This window comes from Hordeum vulgare, chromosome 3H, assembly GCF_904849725.1.
Source record: "Hordeum vulgare subsp. vulgare chromosome 3H, MorexV3_pseudomolecules_assembly, whole genome shotgun sequence".
Classification (NCBI taxonomy): Eukaryota; Viridiplantae; Streptophyta; class Magnoliopsida; order Poales; family Poaceae; genus Hordeum; species Hordeum vulgare.
The window spans coordinates 587,094,252-587,117,469 of NC_058520.1; the positions used below are offsets into that span (position 1 = coordinate 587,094,252).

Sequence of the window (23,218 nt, forward strand, 5' to 3'; positions counted from 1 at the left end):
CGTCTGTCAGACCTTTTATCACCCGCCCTTCTACAAGTTTGTTTGTTCTGAGATAGTAATATAGACAACACACAACACCCAACACCAGTACAATAGCAAAGTCACCGACTATAAGTTGTTTGTGCGTTACTTATACGGACCCTTTTTTATCTTGTAGATTTACATACTCTCTCTCTCTCTCTCTCTCTCTCTCTTCCCATGACGCTACCTTTGTTAGATCATCGGTGCGGCCATCAGTCAACAACGCTCGGCGAGTATGGTGTCCGCACCTACACTTCATCGGCATGATGTTGCGCTTGCTCACCCTCGGGTATTGTTGGTTGACGTCTTGTTGGAAGGAGATTGATTCCCTCTCGCACTTGGACGGGTTTCTCTTTAGAGAATGTTGGCATTTTATTGATTAAGCAGCAAAGTTATACAGAGTCTCTTGGATACAATCCGGAGCAGAATGAAAAACAGAAAGACTAATAGAGTTCATTCACGACTTAGCTAAAACACTATGGTGCCGAAGAACATGCTTGAAGGCCATCGAGGTGAAGCCCGTTGAGTATGATATCAGTTACAACTAAACCGACGGATGAACCGTCTCATACTGAAGAATGGAGGTGTTGAATCAAAGACAGGCAATCTGAGGTGAAGATGACCTTCTTATAGTTCGACTCACAAACCAAACATAGTGCACGACGCAGAGCTCTTGCCTCTACGAATCCAGGTTCCAACTCCCCTTTCAAAGGTTCAGAACAAGCAACAGTGCAACGCCATTCATGGTCCGTGGCAACAACACCATTCGTGGCGGTGGAAGGATAGACGGGACTGAAATAGTGGGTTCGCGCCTAGTAACAAACGCAGATTTGTAAAGATGCAGAACAAAGAGATCAACATAATCTTTAATCCTCATGGATTATTTCTCACAGAATTTCTTGCATCCCAAATATGGCACACAATGACAACCATGACTCTAGCTTCACGATTGCTGGCATGAGAGAGAAAATCGAACAACCACTGTTGGGTTGCGAGAACCGCGGGATCTTCCTGGTGCTCACCCCCCTTATCCTTGGCAGAGCATCGACTCATCTTCTTTCGGAAAATTGACAAAAATCTGTGAAAATTTACCTAGGCGGAGTAATAGGTACCGTCGGTTTGGTTGTAAAAGATATCAAACTTTGGGTGAAAATCAACGGTGCCTGCATCACACACAAACAATCCAACATAAAAACAACAAACGTTACCATTCAAAATCATTGGTTTGTTTAGAAACAAGCTGATCTAACTTCATAATGCGACAGAAATACCCCCAAATCAGACGAAATAAACCAAGGATTTGATGAGAAACTTACCAAGGAGAAGATTCTCCAACTCGTTTGGGTGAGAATGGCCAAGAATCCGCTGACATGTTCTGCGTTGCCTGTCCAGCTCATTGCAATGCTCAAAATAGTGGCGGCGTGAACTCCCGTGTTTAAAAAAACGTACTTCACCACTGAATCCTTAGTGAAGACATCGACCACTGAGAGCAAAACAATGTCATGCCAACAAATTATACTACCGTCTGCCCGGGTGGTTTCGAGGCGCCTCGGTTATTCCGAGTAGGAGCCCACGCTTTTAATGTTTCGGGTCATGTGCGGTGGGGGTTGTTCCATCGATCCGGCTACTGGGTTACCCTTGCTGGTGAAACAAGGACATGGGAATGGATATTGTTGTCTGGCGTTGGTAAATATACAGCCAAATATAAACAATATTCAAACATAATCACCTGCAGACAATTGTAGAGAAATATGCTTTCAATAGTCACCTAATTTTTCAGTTGAATTAGATGCTTCGCTTTTTGGCTAAAGTTGGTCTTGAACGGATCATCTCGTAAAAGAACGCTTGCTATATGTGCTGCCATAGCATGCTTAGCTTCCCAGCTGTTGTTAACCGTCATCAAGGCAAATACAGTCGCAGTACAAACATAATCATTTGTAGATAGGCAAGGGGAAAAAAAATCCATCAAATAGTTATCTTAGCTTATGGGCTGCAGTTGGTTTGTGAAAATACTTTATTTTTTGGGACCAGAGAATCATTTGCTGATAGTTGAGGAAAAAGATCATTCAAGTAGTCCGCTTGGTCTTCGGATGCGGTTGGTCTCTATGTCATTTCAGTTTTATTAGTTGCTTGTCTTCTTGGGTACAAGTGGTGTTTGCACCCATGTCTGCAGTTGGTCTCTTCAGGCTGTTCACCTAACTTTCATTTTATGTTTCAAATAGTTCACTTAACTTTTGAGGTGTAGTTGGTCAGTTAGTCTCTTTAAAGAGTTCACTTGACTTCCATTTTATGTTGTTTCACATAGTTGGTCTCTCCGTCAATTGGCGCAACGGGTTATGTAGTTTATCAGAAAACAGTGAAAAAGAAGATTATGTATTTACAACTTCATCGTATTTTCAAAGTCATACTTTTTTTTGTAGAACATAGATTTAATGTATTGTTCTTAATCTTAAAATGTGGATTTTGTGGATCTATCTTAAATAGTTTATTAATTAACAAGTCATAAACTAGGAATTCAAATTTGTTATGCTATAGTGTTGACACCATACATTTTGTTTTTACTAAAAAAGACATTTTTGAACAAGAATATTGGAAAGAAATATAGATATATTTCCTTTGATATATCCACATATCGTCCTGTATATCACCCAATATCCGACATCTGACATGTTATGTGGGGACCCCGACTTACGAGTCGAGATCACCGTGCTCAGTGATCCCAGAGATCATTGCTCACCGAACACACATACCGAATAAAAGAGTCTTACATCCGAGTACCGATTATTACAACACATGACCGAATGGTCAAGTTCTCAAACATGGCCTAAGGCCAAATCATATTGATACATCTATTAGCGGAAATCATAGGGGCTAAGCGGGTGCCCATGCCAGCCTACACCAGCAGGCATTCTGACTCGGAAGCGTCCTAGTTCGCAGGGGCGTCTCCGAAGACGTACTCATCTCCAAACTCCGGTCCTTCCATGTCTGGTCAATAATATAACCAGTGGCAAGCCAATGAGTACTTTTGAATGTACTCGCAAACAACCCATGATATGAACAATGAAAGTGAAGAATAACAATATCATGCATCTTTGGTGTAACTCATCTTGATGGAATGATCATGAATATGCACCAAGTTAAAGAATTACTTTTGAAGAACAGGCTACATATATCAATATATTTGTCGAGGGTTGAACCATCCGGGTTCACTCTATATGCCAAGTCACCAAACTTGGTCATATCATTACTTTCATAATAACACATTTTTATCACCACTCACACATGCTTGATTTATACGGAAACAACTGGATGTATTTTAAGCAGGATTACCCAACTGTCCTTGACCGTGGGCACGGCTATTCGAATAGTTTTACACTCTGCAGAGGTAGTACGCTGGGCCCACGAGATCCGGGAAACTTCCGTGTCATCCACGACTCGCGGTATATAACATACCCGAGGTAAGTACCCGATCAATGCCTTTCCCCTGACGATACTAGACAAAGAGGTCCGCTTGATTGGTACCCAGCCCACATGTTGTACGTCTTACGAGCACCGACTCTGGACAGTATCAACCATGCGGGGACCAACGGTGTGCCTGGAACTCATAAAAATGGCATAGTCGTCCTACCTGGCACGACCCCATCACGAGAGTGACCACACATCACTCCCGCCACTAGTAATGTGGCTCTTTGCTAACACCGACCAGAGTAATCAACATAGCCCCGTCCCATAAGGGGTAACGTGGTCGTACTGGTAAGGTTGGGACAATCGACACATCATAAATCTAATCCCATTTCTGAAACCATACTCACTCAAAATACTCGTTGCACCACTTCACCATAAGTGGCCACCTAACTCATCATCATCCTCGGGCATTAGAGGCACCCGACGGGGGTTTCATAAATCTTTGTTTTATACCAACAAAATGCTCATGCTATTTACTCTAGCATTACTTGTCAACATGATAATAGCATGATCCTCAAAAAGGGGTAGGATCAAGCTCAATGCATTTGCTCCGGAGGAGCCATCGGTAACATCACATCAATGATTTACCGGCACTTATGATCATATGCAACGGAAATACTTGTTATTTTAACATGCAATACAACATATGCTCAGTCATTGTCAAAGGACTGCTTGCCTTGGTTTGCTAGGTATCCGGGGTCTTCGAGGTCTTCCGCTCCGATTTTCTCATCACACGGATTTTCTATCGTTGTAAAAAGAATAAATAAGAAATAACTCACTCAAAAACAGATCACAAAGTTATTTTAAAAATGTTCTATATTACTGATAAATCTAAGTTGTTATTTTGAAAAATATTTGCCTCTGTTTTCAATGAAGGAACATTTTTAAAATCAACCAAACAGAAGCAAAATTATTTCAATTTAGTCCTTTATTATTTTAAAACAGAACAGTTGTTAAAAAAAATATCCATTAGTCTCATTAAATACTACACATTTTTAGAAAAATAACAGTGGAAAAAATATATTTTTACACTGGTTAAATATTTTTATAAAAATCTTAGAAAACAAATTTTAAAAATAAAAGAAAAAGGGCTAAGTCCCTGTCCTGGCTCAGCCTGGAACTGGGGCAGCCCAAGGCCAGCTGACAGCCTGCCCAGGTACGGGGCCCTGCGGTCAGCGCGGGGGAGGAGGCTGGGCCACCGACAGATGGGGCACACCTGTCGGGGTCGTCTCCTACCTCCGGTCAGAAAGGCACAAGGACCACATGTGAGCTTGCCTCCATCGCGGGGCCGCCGTGGGACTTCACCAATATCCACACCAACATACTGGCGAGTACTGCCTGCTACTGCACCACCAGGGAGGCACAAGGACTCGCCGTAGGACCAAAATTGGCTGCTTTGTCCTTCCGTTGGGCCCCAATCAGTCACCGAGGTACATCGGGTGGCCGGAGATAGAGCCAGAGTTGCTCGACGTACCTGCCCAGGTGCGTGATAGTCTGCATTGGTACCCAATGTATCATCTGAGTGCAGTGGCGGCGCCCGGAAATGAAGGCCAGGTATTCATTTTCTTTATCTTATATGAACCAAACAACACAACACTAACGATGCATGAACAAAATAACATAGCATAACGGCAATATCAATATTTTAATGTATCAAACCATAACGACATGAATACATAAGTATTTTTTGATTGGTAAAGCGATGATATCCTTTTCATAATATAACTTTGTGACCGGGAAGTGAAATTCTCTCCATTTTTAAGATCTTAGAACACAAAAGAGGCCCCTGCGCCCGCTCCCTCCCCGGGGCAACACGGGCGGCGACCTCGTCTTCCCCGCAGCCGGACTCCCCTCACCAGTCCCTTTCCTCCTTGCCGTCGCTAGTGGCCTCCAGCAGGCAAAGCCTGCGCGGAGCCGGCGGCGGCGGGGTGCTCTTTGGCTGCTGCTCGCGCGGGAGGAGGGGATCTCGCGTGCGGGCGGCGGCTGTCCGGCGTCCGACTCCGGGGCATCGTCCTTGCTCGCGGCGGAGGCGGTCTCCAGCGTGCGGCATGGCGCCTCGTCGCGCTGGTGGGGGCACCGTCGCAGTGCGCGCGATCGCGGTCGTCGGGCATGTTCGGTTCGGTCCTAATCCGATCTGGGATCCGCGGACGGCGGCTAGCGCGGACGGTGCTGGGAGGCTCGGCTCCGCTGATGCACGTCCTGGAGGCATCCTGCAGCGTCTTCTCCGGCTTGGGGCCGTGGTGGTTCGGGCTGAGGTTGTGGCTAGTCGGCTGCCTACCAGGATCAGGATTTGCGGGCGGCGCGAGGGGTGGTTGCGGCCATCGTGGGTCGCTGCAGGGGTAACGGCTCGTGGAGTCGTTGGCTCTTCTGGCGGCCGGCGGTGGCTGATCCGATCACTGTCCTCTGGCCCCTAATCGGTGTGCTTCTCATCTGCGGGTTTCTGACGGTGCCAGCATGGCCGCGGAAGAAGCTGGTGGAGGAGATTCAGATTGGGGGGAAGCCCCTTGGTCGGCCCTGGCCGGCCGCGCCGACGAGGACGCTCAAGGGCGCCATTGTTCTTCTTGGAGACGTCGGTCTACGTCTGCTCCTCCACTTCCTACCTCACCGCCTCTCGGGTGAAAACCTAACTCCGGTGGGCGGCGGCGGCGTCCTTGACGTTGTGACCTTCCTGAAGGCGTCGTCTTGAGGGCTGAGTGATGGTGGGCACTGTGTGGGTCCTTGACGGTTGCTGGTGGTGGGCACTGCTTCGGAGGAAACCCTAAGATCTGGTCTTACAGATCGGACGATGGCGGTACTGCGGTGCCGTTTCTCTCTTGCGAGCATCGTTTGTGGAGCAGTGCTGGATGACAGACGCTGGAGATGAAGTGGCATCATCTTGCGCGGAGATTTGGTGGAGCTGTCAAGTCATGCCTGGCCGACAGGTGCTACGCTGAGTCATGCCTGGTTGGCAGGTGCTACGCACGACAGTTCTTCAAGGATCTTCGCGTCTGGACGGATGAGCACAGGGTGGTGGCGCTGTTTGGCGTCGTGGTGGCGTCGACGGATGTTCGGACTAGCAAAGATGATACAGATCTCTCTACTGAAGATGGGTCAGTGGAACGATGATGATGGCGGCTTCTAACGTGTGCATGTGGTGCGCGCTTTAAGTCTGATGCACCGACTGTTGGTCCCGATACGTTATGTGGATGGATTGGCGACAACACCGGTTTTAAATATGTGAAGTGAGAGCACTCCACATTATCGAGTCTGTAGGTGTGAATGGTGGCTTCGGGCGGTGTGATGTATATTTTTGTCAGACCTGCGTGGAATAATTAATAAATATGGTTGTATGCATCGATTGATGCAGAGGCCGGGGTTGAACCTCCTTTTTTTTTAAAAAAAACTTTACGGTCGCCTTTCTGAAAGAGATTGATGACATTTTCATCCTTCCCTTGATTGGAAAATTCTCTTTCATCGTGTCCTCTGAATGCCAAGCCTTGGCGCAACAGAAATCTCACACACTTGAGTGTTTATGCCAAATGTTGTTTATACAAAGCCTTGTATTGTGAGGTGTTTGAAGCAATAGACTTCCGAATTTATGTTTGTGGTGTAGTGAACATGTCGTATTTTTCTTGAGCTTCTGCGTGAGTACTACTAACGGTACCAATATGCCAATGACTAGAGGGCAAAAAAAACCTTGCTAGACTTGGAGCAGCGCAGTACTGGAGCGGTGGAGGTGGACTGGTGCCTGGTGGTCAGTGATGCTGGTGGTGGTCTGGTGAAGCCGTGGAGGGCGCTAGCCGCCAGGCCAGCGGTAACAGGGGTCCGGGGATGGGGATCGTGAGCCGGTCCGGCCGTCCAGGGCGGGAAGGGAGAGCCGGAGAGGGCCGGGTGCCGGGCGGCCGACCGGATTGGAGGAGAGGGAGAGGGAGAGGGCCAGCCGCCGCTGTTGCGGCCCACGGGTTGGTTAGGGTTGGGGGCTTTGGGGCGGGAGGAGAGGGACGGAGGGGAGGGGACGGGAGCAGGGGAGGGATCGATGTTTCGGTGTCTCGGGCTGGCTCGCGCGGGTTACGAGATGCCCTCGTTGGCTCGCTCTTCTGTCTCGCTAGATTAATATGCCTATTAAAAAATGAGCGAAAATTTTGGGTATTCGAGGGAAGTCCCAGGAACCCCAGCACCACCGATGTCTGAGTGGAAGCAGCCAGACCCAAAGCAACTACCTCCGTCCGAAAATACTTGTCGGGGGAATGAATGTATCTAGATGTATTTTATTTCTAGATACATTCATTATTATCCACTTTTGTGACAAGTAATTCCGGACGGATGGAGTAGTATTCAACACCATAGCAGAGTCGTTCCGCCAGATGCATGCTCCAATTGTTCCCACCCACCCATATATCTTTGAGATGGATGGCACACTTGGTATCTACTGCCTTGACGACGACAAGATCGCTATTGGTATATGGATGTTGCAGAACTACGAAAGCGAGGTTTGGAACTTAAAGTACAAAATCAGACTGCCGGTTGAAGAAATCAGGGGGCGGTTTGAATGGTATGATGTATATTGGGATAGTGGCATGCTCTTGATGTTGACCATCAAGAGCATGCCACCATCCCCCAAAACATCGTTCACACCCCAAAGATTATGCTGTGAATGTTTGACCTTTCATCTGATTCATGTTGAGTGAGGTGGTGGTTCTTAACAGACTAGCTGTCTGTATCTTTATGAGCTGCAATATCTGTGAAATGTATTAACCATGAGCCTGTTGGCATCTTGTCTTTTTAAGTATTGATGTAATATAAGTTAGAATCATAATAGCTCTGAATGTTAGATTGCTTGTCTCCCTTCCAGTTGAAGTGACTAATGATGTCTTATGCTTTAATCTGCTTTCGAAATATTTGCCAGCTGATCCCCACCTCATGTGTCTATTTTCTGGGCAGGAATTGACTTTGCTTGCGGTGTTCTTAGTTCTTAGTACCATATTTCTTGAACTGAAGAAGTTTTTTTTAAAGGAGGAAACGAGCCCCGTGCCTCTGCATCAATCGATGCATACGGCCATCTTATTTATAATAATTCGAAAAAAATGCCTGAGGTCCACAAAGCTCTGCAGCTTGAGAAAACAAATAAAAATCTGATATGAAAAAGCCACATCTGCGTAACTAACAGCAGACTACGATGTCTATACACCTAGCCTATTATTAGCACGCCATCCAAACCGGTTGAAGATAACCCGAACGGCCGTCTCCCATCGGTTGCACCCAATATCCATAAGCTCCCTGGAGTCCGCATGACTGAGTAATGACCACGTACGGATCCAGGATGTCGCTCGAAATATGACCTGCAAAAAATTGTTGAAGTTCTTGCCATTAAAAATCATGTCGTTCCTGGTATTCCATATAGCCCAAAATAACCCACAAATCTCAACTCTTATAAGTTTCGATATTCTAACGTCCACTCCATTGAGCCACGTTGTGAATATCGAGGTCATACATGTTGGTGGTGAAATATTAAAAGCTATATGAAAGGTACGCCATAAGAGTTTTGCAAGTGGACAGTGTATGAATAGGTGTCTGATTGTTTCATTGTGGTCACAATAGCAACAATTCGGCCTGCCTTTCCATCTTCGCTTTGTTAAGTTATCTTTGGTTAATACCACACCTTTGTGTATGAACCACATGAAAATTTTAATCCTGAGCGGCACCTTGATTTTCCAAATATGTAGTGATCTGGATAATGGTCCAGTATTTATTAGTTGTGTATACATGGATTTTACTGAAAATACCCCGTTGGCAACCAATATCCAACGAATATTGTCAGTCTGGTCAGTTAACTGAACCTACATGAGTCTTCTGGCCAGATGCAACCATGCATTCCATCGTGCTCCCACTAAAGCTCTCCTGAATTGCATGTTAAGAGGTACGGATTGTAGTACCGTGGACACATATTCGTCTTTACGTTGGACAATATTATATAGCGTTGGGTATTGAATTGCTAAAGGGGTGTCACCTAGCCAAGTGTCCTCCTAGAATCTCGTTGATGCACCGTCACCAACTAGAAACTTCACCCTCTGAAAGAAGGTCACCTTTATCTTCATTAGCCCTTTCCAGAATGATGAGTCAGCTGGTCTAGTGGTAACCTGGGCTAAAGTTTTTGAATGTAGGTATTTATTCTTCAGTATTTGGATCCACATTCCTTCAGTTTCTGTAGATAGCCTATAAAGCCATTTGCTAAGAAGGCATCTATTCTTCACTTCTATGTTTTCAATACCCAACCCCCCTGTTCTTTAGGTCTGCATATAATATCCCAACGTGCTAGTCTGTATTTCTTCTTAGCCTCATCACTTTGCCAGAAGAAACGCGATCTATAAAAATCTAGTCTTTTTCGTACCCCTACTGGTATTTCAAAAAAAAGACAAGAGAAACATGGGTAGGCTTGTTAACACCGAATTTATTAATACTAGCCTGCCTCCGTATGACATAAGCTTGCCCTTCCAGCAGCTTAGCTTTTTTTCAAATCTATCTTCAATACATTTCCATTCCTTATTCGTCGGTCGCCTATAATGAATAGGAATCCCAAGATAGCAAAATGGGAGTGATCCCAATTCACAACCAAAAAGTTGTCTATAAGCGTCTTGCTCATCTTTTGCTTTCCTAAAGCAGAAAATTTCGCTTTTGTTGAAATTAATTTTGAGCCCCGATAATTGTTCAAATAGGCACAACAATAATTTCATATTCCTTGCTTTGGCCATATCGTGTTCCATAAAGATAATTGTATCATCCGCGTATTGTAGTATGGAACCCCCCCCCCCCCCTCTACAAGATGTGGAATGAGGCCTCCTACTTGGCCCTTTTCTTTAGCTCTTTCAATGAGTATTGTCAACATGTCTGCTACTATGTTGAACAACAAGGGAGATAAGGAATCACCTTGCCGTAATCCCTTATGTGTTTGAAAGAAATGCCCTATGTCGTCATTAACTTTAACACCTTCACTGCCTTTTTGAATGAAATTATCAATCTGATCTCTCCATTTATCATTGAATCCTTTCATACGTAAGGCCTGTTGAAGAAATGACCATTTAACTTTATCATATGCTTTCTCGAAATCCACTTTAAAGATAACCCCATCTAGTTTCTTTGTATGAATTTCGTGTAACGTTTCATGCAAGACAACAACACCCTCCAAGATGTGTCTCCCCGGCATGAACGCAGTCTGCGTCGGTTGGACTACTGAATTAGCTATCTTTGCTAATCTATTAGTTCCAACTTTTGTAAAAAAATTGAAACTCACATTAAGCAGACAAATTGGTCCAAATTGCTCAATTCAAATAGCCTGAACCCTTTTTGGCAACAAGGTAATTGTTCCAAAGTTAAGGTGAAATAAATGCAAATGTCCATTAAATAAATCATGAAACATAGGCATCAAGTCCCCTTTAATAATGTGCCAACATTTCTTATAGAATTCTGCCGGGAACCCATCCGGTCCCGGCGCTTTATTTAATTTCATTTGTATAATTGAGTCATAGACCTCCTTCTTTGTAAATGGAGCCGATAACACCTCATTCTCATCTGCATTGAGTTTAGGTATATCATGAATGATGCTTTCATCCAGAGAGACCACCGTCTCTTCTGGCGTAGCAAATAATTTTTTGTAATATTCAGAAATATATAATTTTAAATTGTCATGGCCTAGAATTGTTCCTTCATCTTGCTCAAGTTGATTTTTTTTTCTTTCGATGCTTGCCATTTGCAATCATGTGAAAGAATTGAGTATTGCCATCCCCCTGAACCACTTTTGTCACCTTGGCTCGAAGAGCCCATTTCATCTCTTCTTCTCTCATTAGTTTTTGCAACTTCTTTTCAGCATCGATCTTGCTACTCCTTTCAGACAGATTGAGTTGAGCAGACTCAGCTTTAACGTCTAATTCATCAATGAGACGAATGAGTCTATCTTTTTCCATTCTATATAGACCGCTTAGATTTTTAGCCCATCCTCTCAGGACCTGGCGTAAATTTCGAATTTTGTTTTGCCATATTTCTATGCTCGTTAAACCACCTGAATCCCTAGCCCATTCCTTAGCTATGAGATCCATGAATCCTTCTCGTTCAAACCAACTTGATTCAAAGGAGAAGATATTTCTATTACCCACATGAGTGGCCTCTCCAAAATCAACTAAGAGAGGTGTGTGATCTGAGATGGCTCTTTGTAAAGCCTGTACTGTAACCAGCGGGTATTTCTGTTCCCACTCAACACTGGCGAGAACCCAGTCCAATTTCTCATATGTTGGCACCGGTAGTGAGTTTGCCCAAGTGAATTGTCTACTAGAGAGGTCAATCTCCCTCAAATCGAGACTCTCAATGACCATGTTGAACATAAGGGACCATCTTGCATCAAAATTTTCATTATTTTTTTCATGTTGTCTTCTAATGATATTAAAATCCCCCCCACCAAAATTGGAATTGTTTCTTCTCCACAAATCCTTACTAGATCTACGAGAAAATCAGGTTTGAGTTCCGGTTGAGCCGCCCCATATACAGCCACCAAAGCCCACCTAAAACCATCATGCTTTGACCTGACTCTAAATTTAACCGTAAACTCGCCATATATCACACTCAGCACCTCTAGGGTGTCGCACTTTACACCAAGTAAGATCCCACCAGATCTTCCCCTTGGCGGTAGACAGTGCCAATCGAAATCAACCCCTCCCGTTAAAGTATTTAGGAATTGTGACGTGAAGTTTTGCCTACCAGTTTCTTGCAATGCTATAAAGTCAAGCTTATGTTCAAGCGATGCCTCTCTACGGAACCTCCTTTTAGCCAAGTCCACTAGACCTCTGCTATTCCAAAAGATTCCTTTCATATCTCATCATAAAAAAATTCTTTTGTTTCACTCTCGCACTTCTTCTCACCGCAGATTCACGAAAGACCTTCCTTTTCCAAGGTCTCTTGGGTTTGTCTTTAAGCAATTCTGAGTTATTTTGTTGGCATATGTCCGGTGGATGACAACCGGCAATCGAAGAGGCCATACACCCCTCCGATTCCATGTCATCCACTTCCTCATCATCTCCCTCTAAACGTAGTAAGTTCTCACATAAATTCTGTAATTCTGTACCGCCTAAATCATTAAACTCTGCCTCATTCATTGGTTTTAATGCTGCTAAATTTTGAATGAAATCTATGGTTCTGTCTGCCTCTAAGTCTAGAATATCATTGATTGATTTAGCTATTTGTTTGCCAGAGGATCCAAGGGAAATACCTATGTCGCTAGCATTTTGCAAGATATGTGAATCTGAAAAATGAAGAATAGAGGCAACAGGATCAACTGACATACCTGAAGTCATCTCAACATCTCGAATTTTAGCGGCCCTCCTGGCACGCCCTAGCAACGTGTCATCTGCATCCGGTTGCTCCTAGATACGATGGCTGAAACGTCGATCTCGGGATGTAGGATCTGGTATCCCTCCAAACGAGATCACGTACTGAGTGGAAGCCGCTGCGTGGGTGCGTCCTGCCGACACATTCCCCTTAAAAGCTGAATCTTTCTCAGAAGACACCACCTGAGCCGTCGGCTCGTTCTCCTCCGGTGAAGAAACCGGGGCCTCAGGGTTGCCGACTACCTCCATCTGCCGCGGTGGTGTGTCCAGCGTGGAAGCAGGGTAGCTGACTGCCTCCATGCTTCGTTGTGGTGCGATGGATGAAGCAGGGTGGCCGGCCGCCTCCTCCCTGCTCTGCTGTGGTGTGTGTAACGTGGCACTGCTTGCCACCGTGAGCTGCCTCTTTGGCGATGCCACGTCCTCCTGACATGACAATATACATGTACGCGTAGCAGGATCACAAACATCAACTGAATGTGGTACCTCAAACTGAAACTCGTTTATCACTTCTTCTTTCCCCTCTGTGTGGCATATGTCGTGTATAACCTGAAAAGATCCGAATCGCAGGGTAGCCATGGGGGACGTTGAGGATGAAGGTGCAACCCCGTTGAAGAATGTCTTATCATTCGCAGAGGATGATGCAGGTTTAATGTTCTCATTGGACTTGTCGGAATACTTACCCTTATTTGCATCACCTTGGTCCCTATCACACTCATCTCCATCAGTCATATGAACGTCTCCATCATTTGACTTTGGTTGGATATCCGCCTCCACCTCCACATCAAGATCATAGTGTACTCCATCATATGACCAAGGTGCAAAGTCAGGAATAAACTCAACATCTAACACCATCACAAGCAATCTGGCTACACCCCTCTTGCGAGTAAATGGCATATCCACCTTCTCAGTCTTACCAATAAGAGAACCAAGGCTCCATACAATAAGGAAATCATTGAGCAAAGTTTCTGGAATGCCAGAAAATCTGATCCATACCTTCTTTAATCGTATACTCTGTGGTTCCAGTTTTTTACATTCCTCAAACTCTAGCAAACATTTACTCCCACTGACCCTGCTGACACCAAAAGTGAGCAACCTTTAAAGATCCTCTCTTCTAGGAAACTCCACTTGAAAGCTCTGTTCATCAACTCTATCCGGTGCCCACTGGTAAGTCTCCGAAACAAGTCTTCTCAATTGTTGCGAAACTTGTTCAGCTGTGAGTGTCCCATTGGTGACTTTAACTAGTCTCATTCTTGAGCTCTCAAGACGCGGGGGAGCAAGAACTGAAGTAGACTTTGGTGTCTCAAAGAACATAAGTCTATTTTGACAGACACCATATATGTTAATCACTGGCTTTGGAGCTAAAAGTAGAGGACACACTGCGTCATCATGTCCTGATTTCTGACAAATATCGCATAACACAGTGGTGCGGTCCATCACAAAGTGACCAGGAACTCCACATCTGTAACATGTTAGCTTCTCCTTCTTACGAGCCGCCTTATTGGCCCGCGCCAGTTCTCTGTCCTCAGCTGACTTAGGTGTTGTAGCCTCCCTAGTCAAATTAGGATCGGTGTTATTAACAGCAACCCCGTTAGTTGCCGTCAGTGTTATTTCCTTCCACTTGGGCACATAATTATTCCGCCCAAAGGTACGACCTCCGCCACCGCCACGTGGTCTATAGTTTGTACCCCTGGCACCTTCGACAAAGTTACCTTCTGGAGGCTGAAAGGGACGGTGCCACTGATTAGCAACTCCCCCTGGACCTCCTCCGGCGTTCCACTTGCCACGGCCACCACCTGGACCTCCAAAACTGTCGTTCCAATTGTGTCCAAAGTTCATGTATCCCTGGTAACCGCCGCCTCCGCGACTAGGACCATAGCCGGAACCTCCTCTGCTAGTCCCACCACCAGAACCACCATTACGAACCTGAGCCTGTGCTCCTGTCGAACCATGCCCACCGTCGGCAGTAGGGTTCGCGGCCTGTGTGTCCCCCCTGCCTCTGCAGTCTGATCCGGCACAGGAGGATTTTGGCCTGAAGCTCGCGCAGCCATCCTCGAGGAAGAGACGAGCGCAGGAACGCGCCGCGCTCGCCCTGCTCTAGATGGGAAACCAGGATACGATCCTGTCCTGTCGCGGGCTAGCTTTTTTTGTTTGTCAGCAACCCTAGCGAGGCGGTCGTTATCAACGGAGGAAGTAGTCCCGTACTCGGACGTCCGTCGTGAAGATGGAGACGACCCGTCTCGGCAAATATTTGGGCTCTGCGGCGTGATCAGCTGACACGGGCCCAGGCGTTTTAGTTATCGGTCCATCCTGACCGAGTAACAGGTTCAAACATCTCTCCCGTGCATCTCGGATCCGGTTCTGCCGGAATTGTCGCCGGCGGCCGTGTACTCGCCGGCGTTCGATTGTTCTTCCTTCTGAATGGAATTTTTTTCCAAGTATCTATGAAATCCGCAAGAGTTATCGCGTACCTTAGGAATCGGGCCCTTCCATGGCCTTACCGCGGACGACGAGGTTCGCCGGTGAACTACTCGTCGGAGCACCTCGATTCTGTCGTCGTCATGATGTCCCAGACCGACCCATGCATTGTCTGAAGGAGGCACGAATCCATCGATAGAATTTGCAACCTGTTCTTCCGAGTAGCCTGCTAGAATTGATTCGCAGACCAAGTCCGATGGCGATGGCGATGGCGATGGCGATGGGGCCTCCGGCTGGTACTTGTCGTCATCTTCGTCATCCTCGTCGTAAGCCAACGCCCAGAACCGCCGGCGGCGGCGGCCATCGGAGTTAACCCCGTGCTTCACCCGCGAGTCGCCAGTGTGTCACCGAGCTTCAACTGCTTCAGCTGAAGAAGTGACATTACCATTTTTATATAGTGGTCTTCTTAATAGTCAGTATTGGGCATGTTCCCTGTTTCTACCCTTCGTTGAAGCTGGGGATGAGCATAGAAAGATTCTTTGTCGACCTTCAAGCTACATCTGAATGTTAGGAAGACCTTGGCGTACTAGTAGTTAAATTAATTTTTTTTTGGAAAAGGAGTAGTTAAATTAAATGGTTGCATCATAGTCAACTGCTCAGTGAAATGTTCTTTCATAATTCATTTTTCTTCATGCATCCATTGCATCTGGTTAGATTAAATGGTTTTTTTTTTTGAAAGAAACTGGTTATTATATTTGTCTCGATCCAAGGAGATTTAACATTTTCTAGAAAAGACCAGTACTGCAAACTGAAAAATCTATGATTAGCATTTTGTGCTTTCATCCTGACTCTTCTTTTTTCTGTTACGTTGTTTGGAATGATCTCTTACTATTTCATTTTTCCCGCTCAACATTTCAAAGATTACTGCTTCATGTGATGCACGATCTGGGCATAGTTGAAGGGATAAAACCTGTGTTAATAAGCGGAAGAAATGTTTGTAACTGTCAAGCAGGACAGCACAGGTTGTGTGGCAATACAACTGTACAAGTAAGTTGGAAATCACTCTGATCATTTACTTCAGAATTTAAGAATAAGGTGTGAAAGTAAGTTCATCATCCAGATTAGTTGATCCGATACGTGTAACTGGCAATTGATCATGAAGTCTCTTCACCTTAAACTGTATTTGTTACTCTTTGGTCCAAGCTCACATCCTCTGTTTTTTCACAATCTAGGACATTTTGTATTTCTTAAACTGAGATCATACTATGGAACAAAGTCTTTCAGAATGAACATGATCATGAAGATGTAACCAATCACCTTGAACTCAAACGTGTCTGAGTAAGCTGAGGATGCAGAGTAGTAGTTGGAGCATTGACCAGTGGGTGAGAGTTGCAGGTGATTCATGGACTGGCAGGTGAGTGCACATCTACTATTAGTTCTCACTGTATACCTAACATTCTTCAACTAGTTATATATCTCTTGGAGAGAATTGTATGCAGCAGCCTTAACTATTTACCTGACACTGATGTTATTTCAGTAGCTGAATGCAATTATCAGGGCTCTACTCTACCTTGTACCTTGTTGGTGGCTTTCATAAGCCAACGTGTGTGAAATCAGATAAAAACTCATAGTTCAGAGCTTGATATCAACCAGAGTAGAAAATATGCAGAAACCTGCACTGTTTTTCTCTCCCTAGACCCGAACTCAAACACGCTATAAAAACTTCACCGGGAGGATGATACTGTTACAGGTTAATTGATTAGGCTACAGGAGCAGCACTTTGGACAGTTCTGTACAATGTACTGTTCTGCAGGTAGGCTACTGGTACTGGTAATATAACCTGGTTATGTTCAAAAATCAAAACCATCTGAAAAATGTTTAGTAACCAATGTTTTTTTTCAGATTAGTCGACCAACTGTCTGCAGATCATGAACGTATGTTGCGAAGAGTACCAGATTTTCTCCGATGAAATAATCCAGAACACAAGATTAATATGGAAATCTAACACAACATAAACATGGACTGCTGCCTGAATTTTTATGTGCAAGACTTAACATGAAAGGTCATTGTATCCTATGTAACTGCAGTCAATGTCCCTCATGGTAATTGGCAAGACATCAGGGTGTGTAGCTGCTGTTTGTAGATTCAGTTGTTCACGTATTTTTGGCGACAGGCGTTTTACCGTACATACACTATATGCTATTCGGAGGAAACATGTGTTGATTAGAGTCAGCATAATATTTCATATGGAGTTGAGCACCCAGGTTGCACTTAAGAACAAGAACTCAAACTTGTACTTGTAATGCAAGACAAGAGTAGGCAGAGGGTTGAGAATACTTGTTGGAACTTGGAATATAGACCTGACTTACCAGTGGATGATCCATGGAATACTAGTTCTCACCCTACATCTATAAGCATCTCCAACAAGTGCCAAAAACTGCTTCGCGCGTCAAAAGATTCGTATTTTGGACGCCTGACAGCTCCAACAGACGCTGTAAAACAGTGCGCGCGTTAAAAACTTTTGGGCCCGCGTTAAAAAACGCTATCGCGCGCAGCATATTTTGGGCGCCGGATTGCGCGCTTCACAGTTTACACTACGCGTTTTTTAGGCGCGCGTTTTTGGGCATCTGCTAAAGCAATGTTGCTCCCGGCGCACTAAAGTTGCTAGAGTGACGCGCTAAAACTATTTTAGGGCGCGGAATTTTTGTGGGCTTGTTGGAGATGCTCTAAATCTACACCTCCAAGTGCTGCACCAACTTCTGTATTGTGTCCTGGTTGAGTTCTTGTGAAGCTGTAGTCTTCTTAACCAGTTGTTTCTATGTCGGTGGATTGTATCCTCTTGGGTCTGGAGGACCAGGATGGGTAGGCCCTGGACCTGGTTCTTGCGGGCCTTGGTTTGGTGGCTTCTTCGGATCCTGGTAAGTTGAAACCTCAGCTACTAACAGGAATTTAAATTATGGATTTTTGCCAGCGAAATCATCAATATACTATCAAGTCAACATCTCCAAAAGAAAAGGGAAAGCAATCCATTCAGATAGATGGTTAGTTATTTAGTGGTCAACTCAATCAAATTGCAATATATAAATGGCGAAGCATCATACATTAGTCGATCGTTTATATTTTTTCCTTTCAAAGTTTTTTTCCCTGTTTGAAGCAGATAGCTTTTATTCTCTTAAAACTCAGGACGAATACTTCTCTTGCAGCTTGTACGTCTGTTGTTGCTGCCTGCTCCAAGATTGCTGTGCCCATTTTCGGACCCCCGGCCCAGGTGGTTCACCACCACCCATCTGATAGCATGCCCAACATATCCACTACAATGAATAGTATACCGATTTACAATTTTTGTGTGAACATTCTGGCTGTTGGGAGTGTCCCTTGCTAGAGTAATACACGCACGACTGAAAATAATTGTCATGTATCTCTTGGGAGATGATTGTATGCGGTGTTACCTAGTTAAGTAAGTGGCAGTTATATTGTTAGCATTGACTGAATGCAATTATGCCACCTCCGCCCGCGGCTTCCTCCTCGCCCACCACGCCCGCCAGCCCGCCCACCCCCTCCTCTACAGCTTCCGACACATCCCCGGCCCCCACTACTATAACATCATCGTCTACGACCACCGGCTCCATACCGTGGCTCGGCTTGGCCGGTCCTTCTGCCCGGAGGCCTCCTGCGACGGCCTCCTCCTCCTGTCCAGGGTTGAAAAGACCGGCAGGCACCGATCCATCTGCAATCCGGCCACGCGTGAGCATGCTTCTCTTGGGCGACCGTGGGACTTCAACACCTTGGGGATGTACCTGCACCGCCCAACCGGCGAGTACCGTCTGCTGCTGCAACAGAGGGGCTCGCTTAAAGACCAAATTGGCTGCTATGTCTTTGCCTTGGGCTCTCGCCAGCCATGTGCTTCAACAAATCTGTCCAGCTACGCGATAGCCTGCACTGGTACCCAATGTATTATGTGAGTGAAAGCAGCCCGGACCTAGATTTCGACAGGACTGGAAGACGGCTGTTAATTGTATTCGACACCGTTGCTGAGTCGTTTCGGCATATGCGCGCTCCAATTGTTCCCACCATTTCATATATACTTGAGATGGATGGCACGCTCGGCATCCATAGCCACGACTTGGACAGGGCGACCATTCACGTATGGGTGTTGCAGAACTACGAGAGCGAGGTTTGGGATTTCAAGTACCAGATTCAACTGCCGGTCGCAGAAATCCGGAGAAAGTTTAAACCATCTGTTGCCCATTGGTGTTGGCATGTCAGCCTTGTTTCGGGGGATGGTGACATGATCTTGCTTGTCCGTTTTGATTGGCATCTGCTTCATGCTGACAGTGATGGCAAGTTGATCAACGGTTTCAATCATTGTTGTGAAGACGTCTATTTGCCTTGGTGTAGGCTCAAGCAAAGTCTTGTTAAACATACATTTTTTGCGGCTCTAGAAGGTTATGCTGTGAATGCTTGGCCTTTAGTCTCGACGGCTGTGGACTGAGTTGGCGATTCTTAATGGCCTACCTATTGTTTCCTTTATATAGTTATGAGCAGCAATATCTTTGAATTAGATTAAAGGATACTGGCCTCTTCGCCTTTTTGCATCGATGTATACATTTTATGATCTGAAGCTTTGGCCGCTATGTGGTTACATGAAATCTATGCTTGCCCCGGTACCCTTTTGGACTGAAGTGACTAATGTTGTGTTGAATGCTCAACTTTTAAAATATTTGCCAACTGATAGATCCGTCTCATGCGTCTATTTTCTTGGGTTGGGGAATTGGCTTTGCTTTATTTTAATCATACAGTGGTCCTCTTATTCTTAGTACTCAATTGGGCTGGGGAATTGGTTTTGCTTCATTTTAGTCATACAGATACAGTGGTCCTCTTATTCTTAGTACTCAATTGGGCTGGAGAATTGGCTTTGCTTTATTTTAGTTATGTTGTGGTCTTCTTAGTACTCAATTGTTAGCAATCTATATGGTATATGCCTCATGCCCTTCTTCCTTGAACTGAAGAATTGACCTTACCTTTTTATCTAGTGGTCTTCTTACTGTTCTCTGTTTCTACCTTTTTTTTGTAGCTGAGTAGCATCCTATGCAAAGAGGCAGATTTTTCTCTTTGTTGACTTGCAAGCTGCGTCAGATTTTCAGAGGACATTGGAGCACTTACTCATTAGGTCGCTTAGGAGTCGACTTCTCAATGGAACCTTCTGCCACAAATTCATAATTTGTTGATCTGTATGAATCAATTACATCCCGTTAGGTAGGTATTATCGATACTAATAAGGTTGCCATTATAGCAAGAATTTTTCATAGTTATATTTGTCTCGTCCCGAGGAGTTTTAGTATTCTTGTAGGGGATAGACTGGTACTGCAATCTGAAAATTTATGGATACCTTTTTGTTCTTCCATACAGACTCTGTTTTTAATTACATTGCACTGTTTGGAAGTTGGAACGAGCTCTTAATATTTCCCTTTGTCTGCTAACTATTTTAGGGATTGATAATGCTTCATGCAGTGCATGATCTGAACAAAAGTTCGAGAAATAAAACTTGTACTAATTATAATTACAAAGAGGTTTGCCATGGTGTGGCTCAGGTCCCACACATTGTGTTCAAGTCGTGAGAAGGTCAGCAGGACAGCACCATGCCTGTTGTGTGACAGTACAGCTGTAGAAGTAAGTTGACAGTCACTCTGATCACATCCGCTTCAGATTAAAAGTAAGTCCATCATCCAGATTAATTGTTCCAGTTGAAAAGTCTCTTCCACCTTAAACCGTATGATGTGCTCTTTGGTGCAAGCTCGCATGCAATTGTACCAGAGTTCATGGCCGATGCAACAGAGCGAATTGAATAGTGGTCGTGTAAGTTTGGTGCGGTATGTATGCTCAAACTTGTCCTTGTAAGGCAAGAGAATTCAGAGTAGAAGCTGGAACATACACCAGTGGCAGTGGTGGGTGATATTGAGTATTCATGGAAAGACACGTGAATGTACATTTCTTCACCTCGAACTGCTGCATCAGTTGGTGCAAACTGTAGCCAAACACGCAACATGACAACGGGCGCGACATGGTATCCCAATTTCCAATACTTGGTGCCATGGTTTGGTGTCATTACAAGAGCTCTCGTGCGTAGAAATTAGTTGGCATTTTTTCTTGTTTTCCTGAGAAGTGTTTTCGACAATATACAGTACACGGAGCACTGTTGTCAGTCAGATAATTTTTTGTCCCGGTAGTCACTTTGTAGCTTATAAAGCTAAGTTGGTGCAAACTGTAGTCTTGAACTCATTTCCCTGTGTAAACAGGAATTATTATAGATGTACTTTCACATCTTATTCGTGGAGAATGGGTCTAATAGGGCATGCCAGTGTGAGATTAATGAATTGGTTGAAATAGCCGGCTATAGCCCGGTAGCCCCGCTATAGGCCTCGCTATGTACAATTGTCCTAAAAAGTTATGAAATAGCAGGCTATATATAGCCTCACTATGCATTAATCTTGTAAGATTATCTCAATTGCACTTGGAATATCAGCCTCCGTTTGTGTTACATGTCATGCATACAGAGTGCAACTAGCCTGGATCTAGAGGAACTTATGAAAAAGTATACTTGGGATCGAAGGGTGACATGTAGCCCGTTATATGGACTGCAGCGGCGACACATTTTAGATTATTTTGACATGCTTAGAAAAGGCAAATATTTCAGTAATTCTACAGTAGAGATACAAAATGCTTTATATTCACAGGACTGCAGTTGATTTTTATTTAGTGCTTATGCAGGGATTACCTTCAGGAAAAATAATAAGCCATCCTTAAAGTACATACAAAAGACATTATTCTCTGCTTCTTGTTGATACAGCAAAGGCGCATAACAATAGTAAGTTCCAGCACAAAATCAGTAATGCTCATCCGATGCCAAGCAAGTGTACATCCAGTGCAAGATTAAATGGCGTAATTAAGATTCAAAGAAACAAACGAGGACTTAATGTGGCGCAGTAGGCTGGTAGTCCCTCCATAAAGAAATATAAGAGCATTTAAATCACTACTTTCTTGATCTAACGCTCTTATGTTTCTTTACAGAGGGAGTACTACCTAATTAAGACTGAAACAATGATCACCAACAGAGTGATGTCAAGACCATTATTTTTGCTAGTTTTTACATAGTACAGTAGCAAGGGAAACTTCAAATATGCAGCAGCTTCACCCAAGTGGGTTCTTCAGCGAATATATTTAGCCCAGGAATAGTTTGTCACCGTAGAGAAGGTCCCCGGCTCGGCATACTATCAGAAATGGGGCGGTGGACCGCCTGGGCCCGGGTGTCCGAAGAAAGGGCCGCAGCAGTCTTGGAGCAGGCAGCAACAGCAGAGAAGATAGAAGCTGCAGAAAAAACACATGTTCAAAGTTGCAGATGTACAAAACTAAACGACCAGTATATGCTTCATGGCTTGGAATTGAACTTTGAGTTTATGCTGAATATTTTACACTTGAGGCCTGAACCACTAATCATGTACCAAATGAACGGATAGATTTTTTTAGAAAGAACAAAAATTGATATGCTGACTGAATGAATTCATGACATCAACAGTACAATGCAAACTTTTATACTTCCATCAGTTAGATGATGATTCAACTTACCAGGATCCGAAGAAGCCACCAAATCCAGACCCCCAATCCGGACCAGGGCCCCAAGAACCAGGGCCAGGGCCACCCGGAAATCCAGGCCCCCAAGAACCAGGGCCAGGGCCACCTGGTCCTCCAGGCCCTCCAGGTGGTACCGGACCCCACCCACCAGGGCCTCCCCCAACTGGTCCTCCGGGCCCTCCAGGTGGTACCGGACCCCACCCTCCAGGGCCTCCCCCAGCTGGTCCTCCAGGCCCATGTGGATCCATAGCGCCAATAGAATAGGTGCTGCTGCTGAATGCTAACTAGAGCTTCACAAGAACTAGACCAGGGCACAATCTTTCTTAGATTTGATGCAG

At 44.9% G+C, this 23,218-nt stretch overlaps 1 protein-coding gene across 1 annotated transcript; it reads right to left on the reverse strand.

Moving 5' to 3' along the window:
- Positions 1 to 22,051: 22,051 nt before the first annotated feature.
- LOC123440830 lies at positions 22,052 to 23,218 on the reverse strand. The gene is made up of 2 exons (XM_045117377.1): positions 22,875 to 23,218; positions 22,052 to 22,616 (listed from the first exon to the last, which is right to left on the reverse strand). Exons 1-2 carry the CDS (start codon positions 23,116 to 23,118, stop codon positions 22,489 to 22,491), a joined length of 372 nt encoding a protein of 123 aa, XP_044973312.1. The 5' UTR covers positions 23,119 to 23,218; the 3' UTR covers positions 22,052 to 22,488.

What these genes read in the sequence shown, in the direction of transcription:
- LOC123440830 (XM_045117377.1), bottom strand. Translation starts at nt 23,118, where the DNA reads ATGGGCCTGGAGGACCAGCTGGGGGAGGCCCTGGAGGGTGGGGTCCGG. An exon ending in GGTGGCTTCTTCGGATCCTG is followed by an intron (nt 22,617 to 22,874) that starts GTAAGTTGAATC and finishes TTTTTTCTGCAG; the next exon opens with CTTCTATCTTCTCTGCTGTT.